This window comes from Geotrypetes seraphini, chromosome 7, assembly GCF_902459505.1.
Source record: "Geotrypetes seraphini chromosome 7, aGeoSer1.1, whole genome shotgun sequence".
Lineage (NCBI taxonomy): Eukaryota > Metazoa > Chordata > Amphibia > Gymnophiona > Dermophiidae > Geotrypetes > Geotrypetes seraphini.
The window spans coordinates 3389174-3414936 of record NC_047090.1 but is presented as its reverse complement, the minus strand read 5'-3'; the positions used below and the strand labels follow the sequence as shown (position 1 = coordinate 3414936).

General features: G+C 46.6%; 1 protein-coding gene across 2 annotated transcripts in view; it reads right to left on the bottom strand.

Annotated features, from left to right (window-relative positions):
• Positions 1–20984, bottom strand: part of LOC117364122 (aldo-keto reductase family 1 member C3-like) — a 57425-nt gene extending 36441 nt beyond the window's left edge. Inside the window, exons 1-3 of one of the 2 annotated variants that reach the window (XM_033952998.1) lie at positions 20467–20984; positions 8949–9005; positions 5611–5778 (exon numbers count right to left, since the gene is read on the bottom strand). In XM_033952998.1, coding sequence (XP_033808889.1) covers positions 5611–5778; positions 8949–9005; positions 20467–20553 — 312 coding nt within the window. In that variant the 5' untranslated portion in view covers positions 20554–20984. The remainder of the gene's footprint in view (positions 1–5610; positions 5779–8948; positions 9006–20466) is intronic. The other variant, XM_033952997.1, reaches the window with a different exon arrangement.
• Positions 20985–25763: the final 4779 nt, after the last annotated feature.

Genomic DNA, 25763 nt, shown 5'->3' with positions numbered 1-25763 from the left:
CGTAGTAAAGAGAAAAGGGGTGGGGCCAGAGCGCCGCTGCTTCCCGCTGCGCAGGATGAAGGAGCTGGCACCCTTGTCACACTGATGTCCCGCCATGGCCCCGCTGATGTCCCGGCAGGTTTACTAGTACCGTAAGCACCGTAAGGAGGTAAGGAAGGAGATGTTAGGGCATGTAAAGTAAGGGCATGTAAACAGTACCCGGCGTATAAGACGACCCCCGACTTTGGGGAGGATTTTAAGGTACTGAAAAGTCGTCTTATACGCCGGCAAATACGGTATATATAAAAAATATAAAAGAGAAAAGGACCCGATGACGAACTGACACGTAAAACTTAGAGGAATGAGATTTTATTGAGCTCTAAGTGGTGCCGCTGAGGATCCTGTGAATAAGACATATCCGTAAGGGTTGCGTGCAAAATAGTGGAAAAGCTTACTATTTTGATGACCAGCTGTAAGAATTAAGCACCCTTAAATTTATCGCATTGTGCAGATCATATGATAGACCAACTAAAACCACGTCATAAGACCATGGAATACCACATTAATTTTGCCCCAAATTCACTTCCAAAAATTGAGTATCAATGAACAATAAAATAAAAGATGATCCAGTGTCCCCACTTCAAGTTGACAGTGCCAGCATCTATTAGACTTTGAATTATCCAACTTTTGTAAACGAACTGAGGTCCAAAATATTCTATATAACAAAAAGAACCAAGTTTGTCTCATAGATGCTGTAGAAACATAGAAACATAGAAAGATGATGGCAGAAAAGGGCCACAGCCCATCAAGTCTGCCCACTCTATTGACCCACCCCATTAAGTCTGAATGCTAATGACCTAGTTACTTAACTCGACCCTCGTAGGGATCCCACGTGGATGTCCCATTTATTCTCCAAGTCCACATATGTGGCCATTGTGTAGCAGAAATTATGCTGCTCTGTTTCTATACTTCAAGGGCTCCTTTTACTAAGCTAACCCCTGCGCTATGTGGAAAAACTAATGCCAGCTCAATGGAAGCGTTAGCATCTAGCGTGCACAGCATTACAGCGTGCGCTAAGCACGCATTAAAACCGCTAGCACAGCTTAGTAAAAGGAGCCCCAAATGTCTCTTAAGCATGTTTTAGGTTTTTTTCGCTGAATATTCAGATATTAATTTATACCACTTGGTGGCCTGATGTCCTTGAAAATCTGTCTGAAAACATAGACCCGGCAAGCTATACTGATTTTTTAAATTGTGCCAGTCAGGGAACCCTTTCTGAATGGCCTGCTTCAACTGTAACCATTTATAACTTTGAGACTTTGATATACCAAATGATTGTTGTAACTGTAATAAATCTACCATTTTCCCATTCAAAATTATATCATTTAGAATACGAATGCCTGCCTGCAATCTATTTCCAGAGGATTTTAGACTCGCCAATTTGTATCTAGGAGTTCAACCATAGGGACTGACATCTGGTTTGCTGCATCGGAACAGCAGTTAAAGCATCTATAAATTTTAACGTAGTCCATGTTGAATGAAAAATAATATTGTCCTTATATATTCTAGGAAGCTTGATACATAATATATGTTTAAGATGAAGTGGGGCCATAAGATGACTTTCCAGAATCAACCAATCCGGTAGATTCTCCATGAGTTCAGGAAGGATCCTATACATACCCTGACGCAAAATAAATGCTTGATGATATCTGTAAAAATTTGGAAAATTTACTCCTCCAATCGATTGAGATTTTTGCAAAGATACTAAGGCTATTGTAGAAGTTTTACCAAGCCAAAGAAATTTTGTAAGAATCCCATTTAAATTTTTATAAAAAGAACTCTGAAAATAAACTGGTAACATACTCATCTGATAACAAACTACAGGCGAAATCATCATTTTGATGGTTTGGACTCTCTCTCACCAAGAAAGATGTAATGAATTTCTTTGACTTTCAATAATAAGGATTTTTCATTTACTGTAATATGTCTTCCAATGTCTTTTGAATCATTATACCTAAGTATTTTATTCCATCTTCCTTCCAAAGGAATGGGAATGGATCAAATATATCTTTTACACAATGTACATTCAATGGAAGAACCTCTGATTTACTCCAATTGATCTTATAACCAGAAAATTTACCAAAACGATCAATCAATTCCAATAAATGCGGGATGGTTAATTCAGGATTTTTCAAATGAAGCAATATATCATCTGCATAAGCCAAAACTTTATAATCTTGACCTGCATATTGAATTCCCTGTATCTCCTTTGCCTGCTGAATCACCAACAGCAAGGGTTCCAAAACAATGTCAAAATGTAAAGGTGATAAGGGACATCCTTGTCTAACTCCCCTCTTTAAATTAAAACATTCAGAGAATGTGTTATTAATATATAATGTTATATTATTGAGATTTTGTGTGAGATTCTTTGATTAATTGACAGCCAATGGGCATTTCGAAGCATGGGGGTTGCATGGTCATATTTTCTTGATTATGTTATTAGTTTGATTTGCAGCATTTTGAATTATTTGAAGGTGTCTCAATTCTTTTTGGGTTATTCCTGTAAATAGACTGTTACAATAATCTAATTTTGCAATGATTAATGAATGAACCAGTATGTTAATAGATTTCTGTTCTAAAAATTTAGAGATTGACCAAATCAACCGTAACTTGAAAAAACATGATTTGATTACAGAACTTATATGGTTGTGGAAAGTCAATTTTTAAATCAAATATAACACCTAGAATGAACCTTTCCAAAGAAAAAAAAGCTATCATCCAAAAATCTGTACCAGAGGGAGATGAAATCACCTCCTCCAATCATCACACTCCTAGATAAAATTAGTGAAACCCAATTCAATTCAGCATTAAGCTCGTTTGGTGTTAGTTAGGTGCCATCGACTCTTTGGTGTTACTGTATTCAAATTATAAATCTACCTCTGTTCCTTAAAGTTTAAATATTTTTCTAAATTACCACCCTTCATCCTTCTATTACTTGGTCAATAATATGCCACTTAATATGTTCCACATCATGTGTGTTGTTTAACCAACGTTGAACTATTGGAACTAATCTATTTTTTGTGACCATTCAATCTCACCCAGTGGTGTAGCAAGGGTGAGTGGTGCTTGGGGTGGTAGCTGCTTCCTGAGCCCCCTCCTTCCCTTTCCCTGTACCTCTTTAATTTACCTGGCACGAGCAGCACCACAAACTTGCTGCCTGCATTGTGTCGGCTCTCCCATTGATGTCACTTCCTAGGCGTGGGACCCGGAAGTAACATCACTGATGTGGGCAGGAAGTTCCTGATGTTACTCGCACTGGGAAAATTAAAGAGGTATGAGGAAAGGGGCACATGCACGGTGGGGTGAGGGGTCGGGAATGAGCGGGGGCGGAGAGGAGGACAGGTGTCGGTGGACCACCCCCCCACCCCCTCTTACTGCGCTACTGATCTTACCTTCACAGATCACATGAACATTACATTACATATGCTGCACCCCTACTCTCACAAGTGGTAGTTCCTAAACCTCTAATCATCTGGTTTGTCTGAGGGTTCACCCAATACTCCCCTTCTATTGCCTGATGACACCATTGACATTTACCACATTGTGCGTGAATTTCCTTCCGCTCACTTAATAAATGACCAAACATTTGATGTAGTTTTTCATCTATGGTCTTCCCCCTAGTCAAAGCCACCTCAGGGAAACTGGGGAAGTATTGATACAATCGAACTATATGTCAATGCTTTCTCAAACTCCTTATTAAAAATTGTGCTGCTTTAGAATAGGGCAAGATGAAGGACAAAACGTTTCCTTCTTCCTTCAAACTTGCTCCTAATAACAAATTTATGAGATACTAGTGTTTAAGCCCGTTACACTAACGGGTGCTAGAATAGATGTCTGTATGTCTGGGTTTTTTAAAAAAAATTTGTCTCTCTCTCGCCCTGGATGCTGTCTGTCTGTCATTCTTTGTGTCTGTGTCTCTCCCAGGTCCCCTGTCTGTGCGTCTTTCTTTCTGTCTGTCTCCCTAGCCCCCCTGTTTGCCAAAGCAGCCCCTTTTCCCTCTCCCCCTGTTGTGCAATGCCTGCCTGCTTCGTGGCCTCCCTTCTGTTCCTCCCCCCCCCGATTGCTGTTTGCCCCCAGCACACCCCTCCCCCCAAAGCAGCCCCCTTTCCCTCTCCCCCTGGCCCCCAGTTGTGCCATGGCTGCCTGCTCCGTGGCCCCCTTCTGTTCCACCCATGATTGCTGTCTGCCCCCAGCACACCCCTCCCCCCAAAGCAGCCCCTTTTCCCTCTCCCCCTGGCCCCTGGTTGTGCCATGCCTGCCTGCTCCGTGGCTCTCTTCTGTTCCCCCCCATGATTGCTGTCTGCCCACAGCACAACTCTCCCCCAAAAGCAGCCCCCTTTTCCCCTGTTGTGCAATGCCTGCCTGCTCCGTGGCCCCCGTCTATTCCTCCCATGATTGCTGTGTGTCCCCAGCACAACCATCCCCCAAAGCAGCCCCCTTTTTCTCTCCCCCTGTTATGCAATGCCTGCCTGCTTCTGTTCCTCCCCCCCGATTGCTGTCTGCCCCCAGCACACCCCTCCCCCCAAAGCCGCCCTCTTTCCTGTCTGCTCCATAGCCCTTCTTTTTTGCTTCCCCTCCCATTCTTACCCTCACTCCATCCATCCATGGTTGCTGCCGCCGCTCCTGCTCCTGTTCCTGTTCAAAGCGGCCTGCTTAGGTTCGCTGCCGGCTGTAGCGAACCTCGCAGGCCGCTCTCCATATGGTAGCATGTTCCCTCTGACGCGATCGCGTCAGAGGGAACGTGCTCCATGTGGAGAGCGGCCTGTGAGGTTCGCTACAGCTGGCCGCAAACCTCAGCAGGGCAATTCAAACAGGAGCGGCAGCAGTTGGTACGGGAGGGGGGGACTCATGGACGTGTTCCCTACCGGAGACTGCCGCCGCCAGCGCTGCTCCGCACCCCCTTCATCTTGCCCTCTGGTGTGCATAAGCCGCCGGCCACGGACGGACACAGCACTTGTCAGCTACCCACATCCTCTTAAGTGCGCATGGGGGAGGAAGAGAGAGAGTGAGCTTCGGGCGTCCAGTAGCCGCCGCGGCCAACAGCCGCCTCGGGCCGCCGCGCTCGACATCCACCTCGGCGAGAGGGGGGGAGGAAGAAGACCGTAAGCCGCGCATGCGCACTTCCTAGCTACAGCTCACGGAAAACGGACGCACGCATAGGAACTGCGCATGCGTGGCTTACAGTTTTATTATATTAGATAGCTGAAAACAGTTGGACTTTTTAGACAATCCAAGAAAGGAGGCTTTTTCACTACATTATATAGAAAATCAGTTGAACGAAATACTTCATTGCTAAGGTTCCACCCATATAAATTAAAGCTTAGCCTCCCAACTGGTCAATTTTTGAGAATATGGAGAATTTGCACATCATTGGATGAGTTTAAAGAGCAAGTACAGGGGATGCCCAAGGAAAGCGGTTCAACAAGCGTATTTACACACATGTTTTGCCCAAAGAGATTTGTTATTAAGAGAAAGTTTGAAGGAAGAGGGAAAAGTTTTGTCCTGCATCTTGCCCTATTCTAAATGAGCACAATTTTTATGGGCAACAAAGATTTCAAAGTCAAAGCTTACCTTCCCAGTGTAGAATAGGTCCTCCCTCTTTACTGTGCCATCTGCTATCATCTCGTTAATAGCTGGTCCAATTTTTGCTTCATTACCATAAATGTACGCTCCGTCTATATGTCGATAGCCGACTTTGATTGCCACCTTTATAGCTTCGCTCACCAGGTCATTTGGAGTCTATGAGAACAGCAGATGGAAAAGAGATTTATCAAGCTTTCACTTTAAAGAATGAATTTTTGTTTGAGTTGCACGAGTTTCGGTGATATCTGCTAATTAGAATCTAATTCGTCTGAAGACAGGTTTCTTATTAGTTTGAATAGTGCTGGGCAGATCCTACAGGACCAACAGGCGTGCACGGTTCAAATTTTGAATGCATTATGTCTGATAATTAAAGAATACCAATTCCTGCCTTATGTCACAGATAATAGTTTTAGAAAAAGAAATAGGATATTAGCTGGCAACTGGTGACATGCACGATGGGGTTGAGATCAGTCCTCCTGCTCCTTCTAAGACTAAGCACTCAGGCCCATGAGGGCGATTCGTGAATCAGCCCCCCCCTCCCCCCCCGGACACGGATCAGAACGGATCCGATCCGTGCCCTTAGTGAATCTAGCCCTAAGTCCAATTTTGACGCTTAAAAACCCTTTCAGGACCATAAGGATCGTAGGCCAGTTTTTGTGGTTTTGACGACATTTTTATGGTAAAAAGGGCTTGCAGATGCCAAAAAATTGATTTTTTTTGTGAAATATCATTATTTTTATTTAAAAAAATCACACTTCTGGCTTATGGACAGTGTGGCAAGTGAATCTTCTCGTCAATCTGGCAACGACGCTAATGAATGAATGTCGGAACCAGTTTGTTTACATAAAGGCAGTATCCTATGGAATCCGTACATATCAAATTTAGAACTGTAGACTATCCCAATCAAAATTTATAGAATTTTAAAGTTATGGGACAAATAGGTCCCTTGGTCCTGAAGGGACAGTTCTATAAACGGTGCCTAACTAAAGATTGACAGTTGCTATACGCTGCATTGCTCGGGGTCTATCTTTTAGGCACTATTAAAGGATTGAGGCCTCACTGCCTTCACCCTCTCTGCAGTGCATCTGAATTCACTCCTTGCAGTGCCACAGTGCATCCAACTATAGTAAATACACTTTTACTGCATTTGGAGGCACTGTGGCACTGCAAGGAGTGAATTTCAATGCATTGGGGGGTTTGGCTGTTGTATTAGAGGGCTAAGGATCTGATCAGAGGGGGTACGCTGTACTACTGAGGGGGGGGGGGGGGGGGAGTTGGCTATTGGATTGGGTAGTTAAGTTTCTGATTGAAGGCTAGGGAATGTGACCAGGGTAGTTTAGGGGAAAGGGAAAAGGGATTTGGACTTGCATACCACCTTTTTGTAGTTTTACAACCTCACTCAAAGTGGTTTACATACAGGCACTTCAAGCATTTTCCCCTGCCTGTCCCTGTGGGCTCACAATCTGTCTAATGTCCCTGGAATATTGGAGGATTAAGTGACTTCCCAGGGTCCCAGGGAGCAGTGCAGGGTTTGAACCCAGAACCTCAGGGTGCTGAGGCTGTAACTCTAACCAATACAATAGCAGAAGTGAGTCAGGTATAGAACAATGAAGCCATTGTGACATCACTGATGAGGTTGGCTCTTATTGGTGGAATGAGGCATTATGACGTCAGAGAAAAGGATTGGGACTTGTATACACATTTTCCCCTTCCTGTCCCTGTGGGCTCACAATCTGTCTAATGTATCTGGAGTATTGGAGGATTAAATGATTTCCCAGGGTTCCAGGGTGCGGTGCAGGCTTTGAACCCACAACCTCAGGGTGCTGAGGCTGTAGCTCTAACCACTGCACCACAGTCTAGTTCACTATTCAGTCGGGATCGTGGGAATGAAGGATGTTGGGTGTAAGGGAAAGGGGACACAATCTACCCCAATTTACAGAAGTAATCTTTTAAAATAGCAAGAATAGCTCAAGAACAAGTAGGTATAGCATGAGCCAGCGATTCCCAAGTGGAGCATGTTCTTGGCATGGAATGCCTGTGCGCTACTGCATACATGTGCACCCCACCGTCTGACAACAAACAACCATGGGCTAGATTCACAAAGCAAACCGATTGTGTACCAATCAGATTGCGACCCCTTAATGAGCAAATTTCCCTCCGGCCTGATTCACTTACTTCTCCTGCGATCCGCTTCAGATCTGTGCATGTAAATGAGGAGAAATGCATGCAAAGTAGACAGGGACATGATTCACCCACCAAAATTTTAAAACTGACTGGGTTAGCCGATCAACCCAAGTAGCAACCGCTGGAGACCAGTTGAAAACATCTTTCCAACTCTCCAGCTCCATAGAAGCCCTGCTCTGCACCGATCTGTCTCCTGGCTGATCTCCCTGAATGTTGCCCTGCTCTGCCCCGATCTGTCTCTCGCCTGCTCTCCCCAAATGCCGCCCTGCTGTCCCCGAATGCCACCCTGCTCTGCCCCGATCTGTCTCCTGCCTGCCGCCCTGCTCTGCCTCGATCGCCACCCTGCTCTTCCCCATTGCTCCTGCCCTTCCCCGTACTGCGAGCCCGAGGTTTTAACCCACGGGTTTAAAGCGGGTTAAAACCACGGGCTTGCAGGGCTAAAACTAAAAAAAAATTTTAAAACCGACTGGGCTGGCCGATCAACCCAAAAAGCAACCGCTGGAGACCAGTCGAAACGTCTTTCCGACTATCCAGCTCCATAGAAGCCCTGCTCTGCCCCGATCTGTGTCTTGCCTGATCTCCCCGAATGCCGCCCTGCTCTGCCCCGCTCTGCCTCGATCGACACCCTGCTCTACCCCGATCTGTGTCCTGTCTGCCACCCTGCTCTGCCTCGATCGCCGCCCTGCTCTTCCCCCATCTCTCCTGCCCTTCCCTTCCCTGCGAGCCCGTGGTTTTAATCCGCGGGTTCAAAGCATGGGCTCACAGGCTATAATTTTTTTAAAAAAGGTAAAAGTAAAAAAAAAAAAAAAGAAAAGATTGCAGCTCTGACAGGCATGCGCAGACCATCTACAGATGTTCTGCACATGCGTGGGGATTGCAGAAAAACGATCCGTGCTGGCAGATGGGGGTGTTCTTCCGATCGCCCCCCATCTGCATATTTTTCTTTTCTGAATTCGTTGGACCTGCCCGGATCAGGGTGAATCTGGCCCCATGTTCCTTTGAGTGCATTATCTTTAGAGATTACATTAATCTTTTTTGTTATTATTTACCTGAATCGACATAATGCTCAAGACTGCCATGATCATATATCAGTTCATGGATCACATAAGAGGACAAAAAAGATTAGAAAAGCAAATACAAACCTTTCCAGTGCTGACTGCTTTTTCTTTTTCTTTGTCATCAGGAGTCGGTAATTGAAACTGTCATTCATTTAGAAGAAACAAAAAGGTTACTAGTCTTCTGAGGTAGAATTCTATACTAGTTAGTCAATACATGAACCATTCCAACATAGCAACAAGTACCTGGAAGACCGAGCTTCCCTCCCGCCTCCTGGACATATCTTTTGAACCCTGGTGGCAGTGAAGCGGGACAGGAGCGATTTTTCTTCGCTCCTGCCCTGTGCAGAGCCACGATCAGAAATGGCTGCGCAAGTTCCCGGGGCAGTCTCACGAGTTCTCGCAGTCTCGCAAGATTGCCCAGAGAACTTGTGCAGCCATTTCTGTAAGTTGGCCTGAAGCCGAAGCAGCAGATTGTCATCATTCTTATGGGCTGCCTACCACAGCGCTCAGGTGCAAGAAGCGCCCCCAGCCCCACTGTCACATCACCCACCACCACCACTGCTAACTTGTGTGCAGTATTGGACAAACTGTGGGGCCTATGTGACAGCTCTGCCGGTCCTGCTCCCACCCTCAAAATTAGGAAGCGACTTCAGAGGGGGTGGAAGTAAGAGCAGAAGAGTCTTTAGTCGTATAGGCAAGATGGAAGGCCCTGCAGCTTTTCCTATCCTGGACCCAACTTAGCAGTAGCAGTGGCAGATGATTTGGCAGTGCTACTGGAGGGCTTTCTGCACTTGTGCACTTCAAGTGTGCAGTCCGTAGCCATGATAACAATCTGCTGCTTGGCTTCAGTGGATAATGTGACTGTGGGGCTGAGTCCTGGTGCTGACAGCTGAGTGAGGTTAAGAGATGGGATGCCAGATCAGGGCTAGCCAGCCAGCCAGGAGAGAAGAGTGCTGGATTCGGGGAGGAGGGAAGAAAGGTGGTATGCTTATTTGGGGGCAGGAGAGTGGGATAGTTGATATGGGGGAAATAGTGTGATAGAAGGGAAGTAATGGATCAGGATGGGAGAGAAAGTGATTAGAACCGGCTGCAGTGAGGGAAGAAAGGAAAGATGGACAGGAGGAGTGGGAGGGGAGGGGAGAATAGGGATATAGAGGACATATGGGGATATTGGACCCTGCAGGGAGTAGGGCTTCAGGGAAAATGTTGGACATAAGAGGGGAGAGTAAGAAGGTATGGGGGTGGGGAGTAGGAAGACAGATGGGATACGTATTAAAAATGTTATTTATTTTCTTCTTTTCTATTTAAATGGAGCTCTCTTATAATTTTGATTGAATTATATTGTAAACCGCTTTGAATATTTTTTGGCTGTATATGATTATATAAAGATTTTAATAAACATGCTGAACACAAAGAGGGGAGGGAAATTAGGGATACAAGGAGATGATGCTAGATAGAGGGAAAAGAGCAGAGGTGCTAGACAAAAGGAGTGAGGGCAGCAAGAAAGAGGATAGAAAAAAAGGGAATATGCTTGTTTGAGGGTTGAAGGGGAGATAATGCACATGCGGATGACAGAGGGGAGACACTGGATTAGGGTAGGGATAAAGAGGGGAAGTACTGGAATAGGATGGAGAAAGGTGATGACAGAGAAGGAGGAAGGAAAGAGGAAATACTAGATTAGGTAGGAAGGAAAAAGGATATTGAAAGATGCTGGATATGGGTTGTAAGGTGAAGGAAAATATTGGACAAGGGGTCAGTAGGAAGACATAGGGGAGATGCTTGACATGGGGGAGTAAGAAGACAAATGGGGTGCTGGATATTGAAAGAGGCTAGGGACAGAAATGGGATGCTGGACATGGGAGGAATAAAAAGATAGGGGAAGTGCTGACACAGAAGGCAGAGAGGGATATAGATTTCTAGATATGAGTGGGAGTAAAGTGATTGGGAGAGATGCTGGATGGAAGTGGGAGATGGGATATTCTGTAGAGTGGTTTGAAAGAGAAAGAATGGAGATTCTGGTCAGAAGATTAAAATAGAGGTGCAGGCTGTTGCGATAACTGCCCCAAAGCCTATAGGGATTTAAAGTGCTTCAGGGCTTTTGCTGCATAGCACTTGATAGCGAGGCTTCATAAAGGAGGCCCTAAATTAAAAAAGAAAGAAGAGGGGAAAGAAGAGGGGGAGAGAGAAGGTGCTGGAAAGAAGAAGAGAGGGGAGAGTTGGCAAAAAATTGGGGAATAATAGGCTGAAGAGGAATGGGAGGGCTAAGATGAGAGAGATAAAAATCTGTAGGTGTATGTGGTTTAAAAAAAATAGGAACAGTAAAGATCACTGTTGGAAACAGGATGCTGGGCTTGATGTCCCAGTATGGCAATTCTAATGTTCTTACCTGATAATAACATTGAATGAAATCAGAGCATATAGAGACAAATAAGTAAATGGAGGAGAGCTGAAAGGAAAATATCAAAGTCAGAGATGGATGTAGGAAAGAAAGTGAAAGAGACGAACTGGAGACCATGGAAAAAGAAAGAAGAAATGAGAGACTGGCAACAGACATAATCGGAAAACAAAGCAGACAACAAAAGTAGAAAAAAAAGTTATTTTTAATTTAGGGCCTCCTTTATGAAGCCTCGCTATGCAGCAAAAGCCCTGAAGCACTTTAAATCCCTATAGGCTTTGGGGCAGTTATCGCAACAGCCCGCATTAATCGGCTTCATAAAAAAGGCCCCTTGTGAATGGGAAATGTCGGGATTACAGTAAAGAAGACTGAGGGAGAGAATTTAGGATCAATCGGATTTGAAAAATAAAAAACACCCAGAGAACAAAGGTAGAAAAGGGGCTGGAACGCATCAGCATTATGAAATATTATCTAGTACTTAATATCTCGGCAATCTTTAATAATTTGCTGTATTGTATTAAGAAGTATAGTCCTTTAATAGTTACTAAACTATTGTATGTTTGCAGGATTGCACTGCTTACAGAGTCTGGCTTTCTTGAAATTTTGCCTCTTTTGTTTCTTTCTCCCTGCCCTCCCCCAAGCCACTAGGTTTGCCGTCGCCACCGGGGAACAGGCCTCCATGCCACTGCCCCCCAAGCTCTCCCTGCAGAATCCTTGCGCTGGCCAGCATTCCGCTCCCCTTCAATTCTGATGTCGGAGAGAAAGTTCCGGGCCAGCCAGGCAGTGATTGGCTGGCCCATAAATTCCTCTCCGATGTCAGAATTGACGTCGGGGAGAGGAATGCTTGTCAGCGTGAGGCTTTTGCAGGCCCAAATCTCCTGATGCCCAGGGCCAAGGAAAAGAAAAAAACCAGTCTATAAATCCTTCCATGAGATCCGTTCCAGTCTCCTTTCAGCACGGCACTTACAAGAATGCATAGCCCCCCCCCCCCTCCCTCCCCAGGAACCACTTCAACTTCCCATTTTCAGGCTCAAGACGTCAGAGCAGCAGCAGCAGCTCTGGCATTTTTGTGCAGAGCACTTCCTGCTCCCGACCGCCTTTCTCCAGTCTGGCGGCTCTGTCGATTCCGCCAGGGGCAGCCGGCGCTTAGCTCTCCAGGGTCGTGACTTCCCTAGACCTCCCTCCTGCCTTCTCCCGAAGGAAGTGACATCATCCCCCAGTCTATCAAAGAGTGTCTATAGGAGAAAGCGAGAGAGGGAAGACAGGTTCTGGCAGTCGGGCAAGGAAGGGCGCAGCAAGAATGAGTGTGCGTGAAGTGATGACCAGTGGGGAACCTCGGAGAGAGGAAGGCTGATCGACCGGTCGATTGGGACGGCAACACGAGTCTATCACGGAACCCGGGATGGGCTCCGTAATCGACTAGCGTTGCCTTCCCGATCGACCGGTCGATCGCGATCGACGTATTGGGCACCCCTGCTTTAGAGGAAAGGCGGGAGTGGGGAGATATGATAGAGACGTTTAAATACCTACATGGCGTAAATGCACATGAGTCAAGTCTCTTTCATTTGAAAGGAAGCTCTGGAATGAGGGCATAAGATGAAGTTAAGAGGTGATAGGCTCCAGAGTAATCTAATGAAATACTCTTTTACAAATGTGTGGAACAGTCTCCTGGAAGAACTGGTGGAGACAGAGACTGAATCTGAATTCAAGAAGGCATGGGATAGGCACATGGGATCTCTTAGAGAGAAAAAAGAGATAATGGTTATTACGGATGGGCAGACTAGATGGGCCATTTGCCTTTATCTGCCATCATGTTTCTATGTTTCTATAAGAGAGAGGGAGAAATGTTGGACATAAGGTGTAGGGCAGGAGAGATGGAGAGAGAGAAGCACATCATAATGGAGGGGAGGAAGGAAAGATGCAACATGGAGGGAAGTAGAGAGATTTGACCCAGGGCACAAGGCAAGGAGAGAGAAATTGTAGACAGTGGGAAAGAAACAAATGTTGAATATGGCAGTGGAAGGTAGAAAAAAATAATTTTATTTTCTATTTTGTGGTTACAATATGTCAGATTTGAAATGTGTATCCTGCCAGAGCCGGTGTTATACAGCGAGTGTGAACTAGGACGTAACAGAGAGAGGAAAAGTCTTTTTAAAAAAAATTTTGTTTACACCACAGCGCCGGTGTGGGATTAGAGAGGGAAAAGGGCTTGGGTTTGGTGGAAAATCTGCAAAATAAATCCACCAGGATGTTTGAAAAAAACAAACAAACGCCTGATTGGACAGGAATATCGAATCGAAAAATCAATTCAATAGGCCAAATCGAATTGAAAAAGTTTTCCCTGAATCAGGCAGCACGACTGTGGAGTGCTGCCAGAGAAGCAGGAAAAATCTGGACTGAAGTCAGAAGAAAGTAACATTTGGTTGGGAGCTGTTGTACAAGCCCTACCTAGTCAGCAAGTAGCAAAGGGGAAGAGGAGAAAAAAAGAAGTGACAAAACAAGTAAAACCCTAGAGGCTGCTCCTGGTGGGAAGAACAATGAGGATCTATTGTGGCTTCAGGCTGAAAGCTACAAAAGTCTTGATTAAGCTACTGAATGCACCTGGGAAATGGGCTGAATGAAAGGGAATAGCAAGCCTGAGAGTCTTCCCTAATCAAGCATAACTATTGCAGCTGGGTGTAACCAAAGAAGTTGATTTAAAGAAGGTGAAAGTGAAGTTTTGCTGCTGAGATCACAGCAGGCAAAAAAAGCTGGTACAGACTAGAGTAGAGCAGGAGCTAGGTGTCCTGAAACAAGACCAACTCCTGAATGCATAGCAGCCTGGGGGCTAGATGCACTAAAGCAGGGGTGTCCAATGTCAGTCCTCGAGGGCCGCAATCCAGTCGGGTTTTCAGGATTTCCCCAATGAATATGCATGAGATCTATTTGCATGCACTGCTTTCAATGCATATTCATTGGGGAAATCCTGAAAACCCGACTGGATTGCGGCCCTCGAGGACCGACATTGGACACCCCTGCACTAAAGCCTCTAATCGTCTAATGATCATCACTAAACTGGTTTGACTGGTTTAGCAACTGATCATATTTGCTGACCCGATGCTCTAAACAGGCTCAGTCAAGCCAATCAGGGTCTTAGGTTCCTCCCTCTGTGTGCCCGGGAGAGGCCTTAGGCATCTGAACCAATCAGGGCCTTAGCCCCCTCCCTGTGCATCCCAGGATGCCCCGGGAAGGAGAAGACCTGCCATTTTGCAGTAGTGGGCGTGAGAAGCAGGAGGGACTGGGCATCTCTCTTGCTTTCAACTAATTTACATGTACAGGAGGTTCAGGGTGGGGGGAGGGGGGCATCCGGTGGAGGGAGGAGTGGGTATCCCTCCTGTTGATTTTTTTTGTAGGAAGGAGTGTGGGGAGAGGTTGATTCAAGTGGGCCTTGTGGTGGGGGGGGTAGAGTTGGCAGGAGGGAGTGGACATCCTTTCTGCTGATTTTTGCTGGCACAGGGTGTGGCTATCCGTGGTTGCAGGAGGGAATGGGCATCCCTTCTGCCTCCATTCTGATTATGGGGTGGATCCTACTAGGAGATTTGTCGGGGGGGGGGGGAGGTCACGGGTGGCAGCAGGATGAAGTGGTGGGTTCAGGGGTGGCGGCAGGAGGGAGTGGGCATCCTTCCTGCTGGCCAACTTCACTTTGGGGGGTCCAAGCCCCAGTCCCTCAGCTGATCATGGCAGGGAGGAGAGTCTGGTTAAGAGAGCCATGTTAGATGCCTTACAGATGGCCAGCTGAGAACCTGAAAGAGTTTGAGTTCAACAGGAGCTGGGACTACGAGTGTATAGAAACATAGAAACATAGAAAAAGCGGCAGAAAAGGGCTATAGCCCACCAAGTCTGCCCATTCCAAGTATCCTCCCCCCCTGAGTTTACTCCCTTAAAGATCCCACGTGAGTATCCCATTTTCTCTTAAAATCCGTCACGCTGCTGGCTTTTATCACCTGGAGTGGGAGTCTGTTCCAATGATCCACAACTCTCTCGGTGAAGAAATACTTCCTGAAGTCGCCATGAAACTTCCCTCCCTTGATTTTTAGCGGATGCCCTCTGGTGGTCGAGGGTCCCATGAGCCGGAAGATATCATCTTCTGACTCGATATGCCCCGTGATATATTTATACGTTTCAATCATATCTCCTCGTTCCCTTCTTTCCTCAAGTGAGTACATCCGCAATTTCTCTAGTCTTTCTTCATACGTGAGATCCTTGAGCCCCAAGACCATCCTGGTGGCTGTTCGCTGCACCGACTCGACTCTCAGCACGTCCTTTCGGTAGTGAGGTCTCCAAAACTGAACGCAGTACTCCAAGTGAGGCCTCACCATGGCTCTGTACAACGGCATCATAACTTCAGGTCTCCTGCTGACGAAACCTCTGCGGATACACCCCATCATTTGTCTTGCTCTGGAGGAAGCCTTCTCCACTTGATTGGCAACCTTCATGTCCTCGCTAATGATCGCTCCTAGATCGCGTTCCGCTGTGGTCCTAACCAAGGTTTCACCATTTAGTACATAAGTTCTACGCGGGTTTCTCTTTCCCAGGTGCATTACCTTGCATTTTTTAGCATTGAAGCCAAGCTGCCAAGTAGTTGACCATTGTTCCAGCAGCAGTAGATCGTGTGTCATATTATCAGGTAATAAGCTTCTGCCTACTATGTTGCAAAGTTTGGCGTCGTCTGCGAACAGCGATACCTTTCCCCTCAGTCCTTGCGTCATATCTCTTATGAATAAGTTGAATAGAATCGGATCTAGGACCGAGCCCTGCGGCACTCCACTTATCACATCAGATGCTTCAGATGGGGTACCGTTCACCACTACCCTTTGATGTCTGCCGCTCAGCCAATCCCCAACCCATGTAGTTAGAGTGTCTCCTAATCCTATCGATTTTAGCTTGTTCAGTAATCTTCGATGAGGGACGCTATCAAATGCTTTACTGAAGTCCAAATACACTACGTCCAGTGACTCTCCAGCATCCAGTTGTCTAGTAACCCAGTCAAAAAAGCTAATCAGATTAGATTGGCAGGATCTACCCCGGGTGAACCCGTGTTGGTGTGGATCACGTAGTTTTTCTTCGTCTAGGATTGTGTCAAGATTCTGTTTGATCAGTGTTTCCATGAGTTTACACACTATAGACGTGAGACTCACTGGTCTGTAGTTTGCTGTCTCTGTCCTGCAGCCCTTTTTGTGGAGTGGGATTACGTTGGCGGTTTTCCAGTCCAAGGGGACCCTTCCTGTGCTTAGGGAAAGATTGAAAAGAACAGATAATGGTTCTGCCAGGACTTCCCTTAACTCCCTTAGCATTCTGGGATGTAGGTTATCTGGTCCCATGGCTTTTTTTACTTTGAGTCTTGATAGTTCGTCGTAGACGCTACTGGGCGTAAATTCAAAATCTTGAAACGGATCTTTCTGGTTATCTCCCGTCTGCAGCTGTGGACCAACTCCCGGCGCTTCTCGGGTGAATACTGAATAGAAGTATTGGTTTAGTAGTTCTGCCTTCTCAGAATCTGATTCCGCAAAGTTACCGTCCGATTGCTTCAGGCGTACTATCCCATCTTTGTTTCTTTTCCTGTCACTAATATAGCTGAAGAAAGATTTATCCCCTTTCTTAATTTTCCGTGCTAACTCTTCCTCCATTTGGAGTTTGGACTCTCTGACTGCCGTTTTGACAGCTTTAGATCTGTCTAGATAGTACTCTTTTGCCCCCTCTCTGCCTAGATGTTTGTAGGTGATAAATGCGTCTTTTTTCTGTTTAACTAGGTCTGAAATTTCTTTACTGAACCATTGGGGTTTTTTGTTTCTCCTGCGTTTACTTACTGTCTTTATGTATCGGTCTGTTGCTTCGTGTAGTATGGATTTCAGGAGATGCTAGTCCAAACAGTTATAGAAGTGATTCAGTGGTGAATCAGGTGTATGTGTCAAGTGAGCAACCGATATTCAAAGAGACACATTGGATAGAGAGTGGCCTGACCAGTACTGAGAAAGAGGGCCAATCCAGTGTGCCTGAATTCTGGAGAACAGATGCCAAGAATATAGATGTATTATGTGAGTTGCTGCAGGCCTATGTGCCAAGTCAGAAACATGCCCTGTGCGGCACACCCTCTAGACCTCCTATCCCACCCACTGTATCACAGCCAAGCAGGGAAGGCAATGAACAGTATACAATTTTGGAGCCCCCACTTCCTTGTGCCCTGTGAACTGCACTGCCCGTGTATACCTTGCTACAACTGTGCTTATGAGGAAGACACCATGAAGCAGCTGAGGAACATTACAGTGAAGTTCTTAGAGAGTGGGAACCCCTTGAGCTTTGTGTTGGCATTTCACCCAGAACTTTTGCAAGAGGTGCAGAGTTGGAGGTCCCAGCTCCAAAAGGAGTTTAGAGCAAAGGCTCTGCTGCTGCAGTGTATGAGCAAACATTTAAGGAGTGACTGAGGGAGTCCATGAGAAAGGAAATGCAACTTTAAGATATAGAGATGGCTGGTCCAGAGTTTGTGCTACCTCAAGAGTGCTGTGAGTTAAAACCCCAAGAGCAGATGATGATGCTGGGACTTGGAAGTATCAGGTCAGGAAGAGTGCAACCTTGCTAATACTGAAGAGGATGGTCAATCCAACACACCAGAGGTGAGGACAACAGTTGAGATTGCCAACTTGTAGAATGAAGTGCTTTACGAAGAGGATGGCAGCACTATGGAAAGAGTGACAGACATCACTGTGAAAAGTGACCATCACATGAGCAGGGGGCTAAAAATATATCCTGGTCCACAGATTCAGGATAAATTTATAATGGGCAAGGATGGAAAAGAGCCTACAGTCTAGGATGATGATCCTTTCCAGATGGGAGGATGGTGCTGACCATTAGAGAAGATGATTTCAGTGCAGACACTGGGGGCCTGATTCTCTAAAAGTGCGTCCCGATTTTAGGCAGCTGTAGATGTCCTACAGTTGTCTAATCAGCCAATCGGGATGCACGTTTTTTTTTTAAAAAAATGCTCCCTAGGCAGGCCGCCTATATTGAAGGCGAGGCCCGCAAGACACCTAGGCCCTGATTCTGTATAGAACGCCCGGGAGAGGCGTCCTATTCAGAATCGGCCTAAACTAGACACGGCCGCTACACTTATCACGGCAAGGGATCTCTCTGCCGCTATAAGTATAGCGGGCCGTGGCCCCCTGACCGATCGCTGGCAGGAGGGTGCCCAAACCTCCTGCCCGAAGACGCACCCCCCTCCCTGACACTACCGACCGCCCCCCCCGACACTACCGACCGCCCCCCCCCACCCCCGACATTACCGATCGCTGGCAGGAGGGTGCCCAATCCCTCCTGCCCGAAGACGCACCCTCCCGACACTACCGACCGCCCCCCCCCGACATTACCGATCCCCCCCCGACAATATCGGTCGCTGGCAGGAGGGTGCCCAATCCCTCCTGCCCGAAGACGCACCCCCCCCCGGCGCTAACAACCCCCACTCCACCAAACCTGTTCTTACAGATGGGTCTTGCCTCGTCGAAATGAGGCGGGCCCGCCCCTTCCCGGCCCATCCTGGACCAATCAGGCCTTAGGCATAGCGGGTCCGCCCATTCCCACTTAATCTAAGGCCTGATTGGCCAATTAGACTTAGAAAATTTAATAAATAGTGTGAAAAGTTTCAGCCTCTGATAACCAGAGCTGGTATTGTGACATCACAATACCTCATTCCACCAATGCCTAAGAGCCAAACTCATCAGTGATGTCACAATGGCTCGATTGTCCTAGACTTGGTTCACATAAGAACATAAGAATTGCCATACAAGGACAGACCGAAAGTCCATCAAGCCCGAATCCTTTTTCCAACAGTGGCCAACCCAGGTCCCAAGTACCTTGCTAGATCCCAAGTAGTAAAACAGATTTTATGCTGCTTATCCTAGGAATAAGCAGAGGATTTCCCCAAGTCCATCTCAATAATGGCCTATGGACTTCTCTTTTAGGAAATTATCCAAACATTTTTTTTAAACCCTGCTATGCTAACTGATTTTGCCACATTCTTCAGCAACAAATTCCAGAGTTTAATAGCACATGTGAAGAAATATTTTCTCCAGTGTGTTTTAAATCTACTACTTAGTAGCTTCATCGCATATCCCCTAGTTCTAGTATTTATGGAAAGAGTGAACATGCGATTCACATGTACCCTTTCCACTCCACTCATTATTTTATAGACCTCTTTCATATCACTCCTGAGCCGGACGTTTATTATACAAAAAAACCCATCTCTTCCAGTGAGAAACTGCAGAGTTGGCTAAGAAAAGTTTGCTTTTCCATAGGAAATATTAGTCTGCTTTTGGAATACAGAGAGTTGAAAAACATCATTCTCATGTTGCATCATTCTCATGTTTGAACACGTTGGGGGTAGCAATCTTTCTACAGTCATATAATTAGCCTTCCAACACTTCACTTTTAAGCTCCGTAATTAAAACATTTGCTGGGAAAATTGTTAACCCGCACAGCTCTTATCTGTTTAAAAAGAGGCGGCTGCTGGGAGCATTTGACTGATGAATGCTGGCTTGCAGAGATAACTCTCATCTACCAAACGTCAGGTCAAAAGCGAATCAGGTCACTTTTCCTTGTGTTAACCCTTGCTCTTCAATATTTGGGAAACCAACCCCCACTTTTACTAAGGTGCGCTAACCGATTTAGCTCACGCAAACTTGATTTAGCGCGCGCTAAATTGATTAGCACTCACTAAGGGCTCCTTTTATCAAGGTGCGGTAAGCAGTTAACGCGCGGAATACCGCGCGTTCAACCGCCTGGTAAGCTAGTCGCTAACGCCTCCATTGATGAGGCGTTAGTTTTTGGGCTTGCCGCGGGGGTTAGCGCGTGATGAAATGTCCGACGCGCTAACCCCCGTAGCGCACCTTGATAAAAGGAGCCCCAAGTGTTAAGCAGTTCAAGGAAAGTTGAGCCCATCACACCTAAGTTCTGACATCACCATGATGTGATTCTTCTTTCCCTTGTTAGATAACTTTTGCACTACAGATCTTCACCCTTAGTACAAAACACATTCGATTAGCTACGTCTTAGAGCTACCTCAAAAGCAAAGTTAGATATAATACAGTGTACCTCCTTACCTTAAATATGGACAAACCAAAAGCACTGTTCTTTTTTTTTACAAATAAATAATTCTTTCATAATAGAGCATGTACTTACATCATCTTGAGAAAACGTGCCCAAAGCAATAATTGGCATTTTGTTCCCATCGTTCAAGGTAATGCGGGAATCTTTACTAAGAGCCATTCTTCATCAGGGTAGATGTGTGCCGAGGTAACGTCTCCTTGTACTGCTGCTGTTCGATTTAGAAGTATATACGGTAGATCTGTAAATTCCTTCTGGGCATAACAAACCGGTTGATACTACAAGCTCTGGCAGAACCACCAGTAAGCAAGCGCATATTATTATTACAAATCTCTTCTGTGTGCTCTGCTCTCGTTTTACTTCTGCTTTGGGATTAAAGACAGATTAAAGGTTGGTTGCAAAGAAAGAAAAATAAATAAATAAAAACAGCTGATCTCCATGCAGGAACTCCAATTTTTTTTTTTTCTTCTGCATCAATTGATAGACTTGTGATTGTATATACCCTTTGTGGATTGTAACAGTTACAATAAGATAGGCTTATTAGTAACTAGTCTTTAAGCCCATTACATTAACGGGTGCTAGAATAGATGTGTGTGTCTGCCTTTCTTTCTTTCTTTCTTTCTCTCTCTCTTTCTCCTTGGCCACTCTCTGTCTGTCTTTCTTTCTTTCTGCCTCTCTCTTTTCGGCGGCTGTCCACCAACACCCCTTGCCTGCTCCCCCTGTCCAGCAGTAGCCCTTCTCCCTTCTTTGTACCTCCCCCGTGTCCAGCAGCACCCCTTCCCTGCTCCCGCTGTCCAGCAGCAGCCCTTTCCCCTTCGTTTTACCTCCCCCCCTGTCCAGCAGCACCCCTTCACTGCTCCCCCTGTCCAACAGCAGCCCTTCTCCCTTCATTTTACCTCCCCCCTGTCCAGCAGCACCCCTTACCTGATCCCCCTGTCCAGCAGTAGGCCTTCTCCCTTCCTTGTACCTCCCCCGTGTCCAGCAGCACGCCTTCCAGCTGGAAATTTTTACCAGCAAGCATGGGACACCTCGCAGCAGTCACACGACACTCTCCAGCCATTCCTCTAGGTGCCAGCTATCAGGAGTGAAACCACCACCGCCGCTCAAATCCCTGCATTCGCCGCCAGCCATCGCAAGCCATTGCACGCGCTGCCAGCCATAGCAAGCCGGCACACGCGCCTCAAGCCGCCGCAAGCCGCAAATAGAATACAGCCATGGAAGGATACAGCACACGGTCAGGGATCACAGTCTCCTAAGTGCGCGCGCACGTATATTGAAAATTAATTAATGTTACTTAAAAAGAAAAAAAAAAAAAGAGGTATAGATAACTGGAATGTGGAGCTTTTGAAGCTTTTATTAGGAATTTCTCCATGCTTCCCATTTTTCTTGGTTTCTGCAACTTGTTCCCTTTTCTCTGTGGGTACATCAGTGTTCCCAGTGGCATAGTAAGGATAGGAAGCACCCCCCCCCCCCGTACCCTCCCCCAACTAGTTCCTGCCTCCCATTTCACTCTCATGCTATCCCTTCCCCTCCTGTACCTCTAAATCTTCGCCAGTATGAGTGGCTTTTCCCAAGCATGCTCCTCGTGCCAGCGTCAGATTTCTCTCTGACATCACTTCCTGGCCCCATGACCCAGAAGTGATTCAGAGGGGAACTAGGCTGGCGCTAGCAACAGGCAGAAGTTGCTTGCACTAGTGAAAATCTACAGAGATACGGGGCGGGGGGATGGATGGCGTGAGCATGGCGGGGCAGAGAGATGCTGGTGCCCCCACTGACAGGGCTCCCGTGGTAGTCTGCCTCTCCTCCCCCCCCTTCTTACACCACTGAGTGTACCCCATCGACAGTAACTAGATATCTTTTCCCTGGTTAGGGCTCAGGGTGATTCTGGTCAGGTTTTTCCCTGGTTAGGGCTCACGGTGATTCTGGTCAGGTTTGGCTACCCTACTGCTCTAGGTGAACACCCTCTTCCTTTGCTCCGAGACTGTAGGAGTGGAGGTGGGTGAAGTATTTGGACCCTGCTATGCAAGCCTCTCTGCTTGCTGCTATCTGCAGAAGTGAAAACTCGGTATGATAAATTTCTTCTAAAACAAGAGACTTTAGCCAACTTGGCTCAAAGGTAGAAACTCTAGAGGATTCTGCATTCATGCTGCTCACAGGGTCACTAGGTCACATAGTTTTTATATCTGAACTTGCTTTTGTCCTCCGAAATGGAACACAGTGCACCCATCTCATGTGAAACGTTGAGTGAAGGTCACATAGCAGAGACAAGGCAACTTCTTTCTTCCTACTGGCTGATCTGTCTACTCCTCCAGTTTCCCACGCTTCTCGTTATCCAAACTCCTTTCTTCCTTTTGTGTCATTTATTTGCTTTGGTTCTTCACAGAAGTAAAGACCAAACAAGCTGCAGGAGCTACCTTTTTCATTAGGCTAACTACTGTGTGGTTTCCAAGAGCTAGGCTTTCTCCAGCCTTCAGAGTTTTGCATGTATCATCTGTAAACTCGTTTTGAACTGGCCTCGCGAAGGAAGCGTAACTCTTAAAGACTGGTCACAAATACTTGAAAAAGCGTCTACCTGTAGTGTATTACCACTAGCTAAGTGGACTAAGCCGGCAAATTTCCTTCTTTCTGTTAATCTGAAAGTTCTGATTCTTACCTCAACAATAAACTAAAGGATAGTAAATCTGAAACTGGTGGCCATTTGGAAACCTACTAAAAACATGGATAGGCAAATCATTATATGGTTGCCAGTAACCATGGGATTTCTATTACAATACTGTTGAACATCATTGTTTCCATGGCTTTACTGAGGAGTTAGGGCTGGCAGGTAGCAAATGTTAAAATTAATATGTGTATATTTCCAGGATGCTGCAAATATTCTGCTTAATGTAGGATTACCAGACATCTGGAAAAATCCGGACATACAGTCAAATCTCGAGTTACGAGTAACATGGCTTGCGAGTGTTTTGTAAAACGAGCAAAACACTCCAGCAAATTTTAACTCACAAAACAAGCAGTCAAATACCTACTGTGTACGCTTCTTCCCACTGGGAATGCGTCCTTGTTGCGAGGTGACGGGATCAGAGGAAGGTACTGGTGAACACGCCTTCCTCCAGAGATGGGATGGTGCACGCGTTCACTCAAGGCGGGGCTATTTCTGTGCAGCTCGCACGCACCTGGTTAGAGCTCTGGGAGGTGGTTGTCAGCGTACAGGTCCGGCCGGTGTTGGTGGTGTTTACGTTCCTGCAGGTAATGGGGTGTGCACTGGGCTGCTGCGGAGCTGTGAGGCCCTCCTCCACCACCACCGTTACAGGTCTGGGAAAGCAGGGCGAGCACCGCCTGCGGGTTCGCCGCTTCTGCTCCGCAACGCATTGCCATGCCGGCTTCTGCATCAGTACCCGAGCCCAGCTCCGGAAGCAATGGCGGCTGCTAAGACAGGAGCAGCAGTACCGGGGAGTCACCCAGGCTGCAGCTCTTCTCCTCTTCTGGCGCTTCGGTGTCTTTCTCCTTTTTATTTTATACATTAGTTTTTGGGGGTTTTATACATTAGTTTTTGTGTTGTGGAACGAATCATCTGGGTTTCCATTATTTCCTATGGGGAAATAAGCTTTGATATACGAGTGCTTTGGAACAAATTATGCTCGTATACCATGGTACCACTGTATCTTCTTATTAGAAAACTGTCTTGGTGCTCGGACAGGCTTTCCAAAACCAGGTAGTCACTTGCCTAAATCACTGTGGTTGCCAAACATCTGCCAAAGTTAGGGTTACCAGATGTCTGGGAAAACCCGGACATTTCCTCTTGGACTTTCAAAAACCTGGCATTTGTCTGGGTTTTGCAAAACCCTGACGAGCTCCAGCCACATCTGGAGGGCCTCTGAGCATGCGCAGATGGTGTCACACACATCCACACATGCTCCAGGCCCTCTAGATGCGATTGGAGCTTGTCCAGAAGAAGAGAGGAGGCTTTGTGGGGGGGTGGGGCTGGGGCAGAACTGGGCAGGGCTGGAGGCGGTGCTGGGGTGGAACAGGGTGGAACAGGGTGGGCTGGAGGTGAAACGAGGTGGGGTAAGGTCATATGTCTGGGTTTCCCGGAGAAAAATAGTTGAGGCATGTTGTCAGGACATGAGGAGGAGAGGGAGGGACACTGGATGGACTTGGGAGAGAGAGGAGGGATGCCAGACTAGGGGAAGAGGAGAGGGAAAGATGCCAGTACTGCTGGGCTGCAGCATCAGGTTCAAAAAAATGGTACCCTCTTATTCCCTGTGCCTGGGATGAACAACCCCCCCCCCCCCAACACCACCACCACCACCACATCACCCTGTCCTTAGTATGCCACTGGCTGTGATTACATAGAAACATAGAAAGGGGTTATAGTTGAACTGCTTCAGTTAATAGCCAATCTGTCGATCAAATCAGGAAGGATTCTGGACGACTGAAATGTGGCAAATGTTACGCCGATCTTCAAGAAAGGTTCGAGGGGAGATCCAGGAAACTACAGACCAGTGAGTCTGACTTCGGTACCGGGAAAGATGGTAGAGGTGCTGATAAAGGACCGCATCATTGAGCACCTTGATGGACACAATCTGATGAGGACCAGCCAGCACGGCTTCAGCAAGGGAAGATCTTGCTTGACGAACTTGCTGCACTTCTTTGAAGGAGTACCCAGGCGGATAGACAAGGGTGACCCAGTCGACATTGTATATCTAGATTTTAAGAAGGCGTTCGACAAGGTTCCATATGAACGACTACTTTGGAAAATTGCGAGCCATGGAATCGAGGGTGAAATACTCATGTGGATTAAAACCTGGCTGGCAGATAGGAAACAGAGAGTGAGGGTAAATGGACAATACTCAAACTGGAAGAGCGTCACCGGTGGGGTACCGCAGGGCTCGGTGCTTGGACCCGTGCTCTTCAACATATTTATAAATGATCTGGTAATTGGTATGAAGAGTGAGGTGATTAAATTTTCAGGTGATACAAAGTTATTCAGAGTAGTGAAGACACAGGGGGATTGCAAAGATCTGCAATATGACGTAACCATGCTCGAGAAATGGGCAGCAACATGGCAAATGAGGTTCAACGTGGATAAGTGTAAGGTAATGCATGTCAGTAACAAAAATCTTATACACGAATATGGGATGTCCGGTGCAGTACTCGGAGAGACCTCCCAAGAGTTGGGAGTACTGGTAGACACGTCAATGAAGCCGTCCGCGCAATGTGCGGTGGCGGCAAAAAGGGCGAACAGAATGCTAGGAATGATTAAGAAGGGGATCACAAACAGATCACAGAAGGTTATCATGCCACTGTACCGGGCCATGGTGCGGCCCCACCTAGAATACTGCGTCCAGCACTGGTTGCCATACTTGATGAAG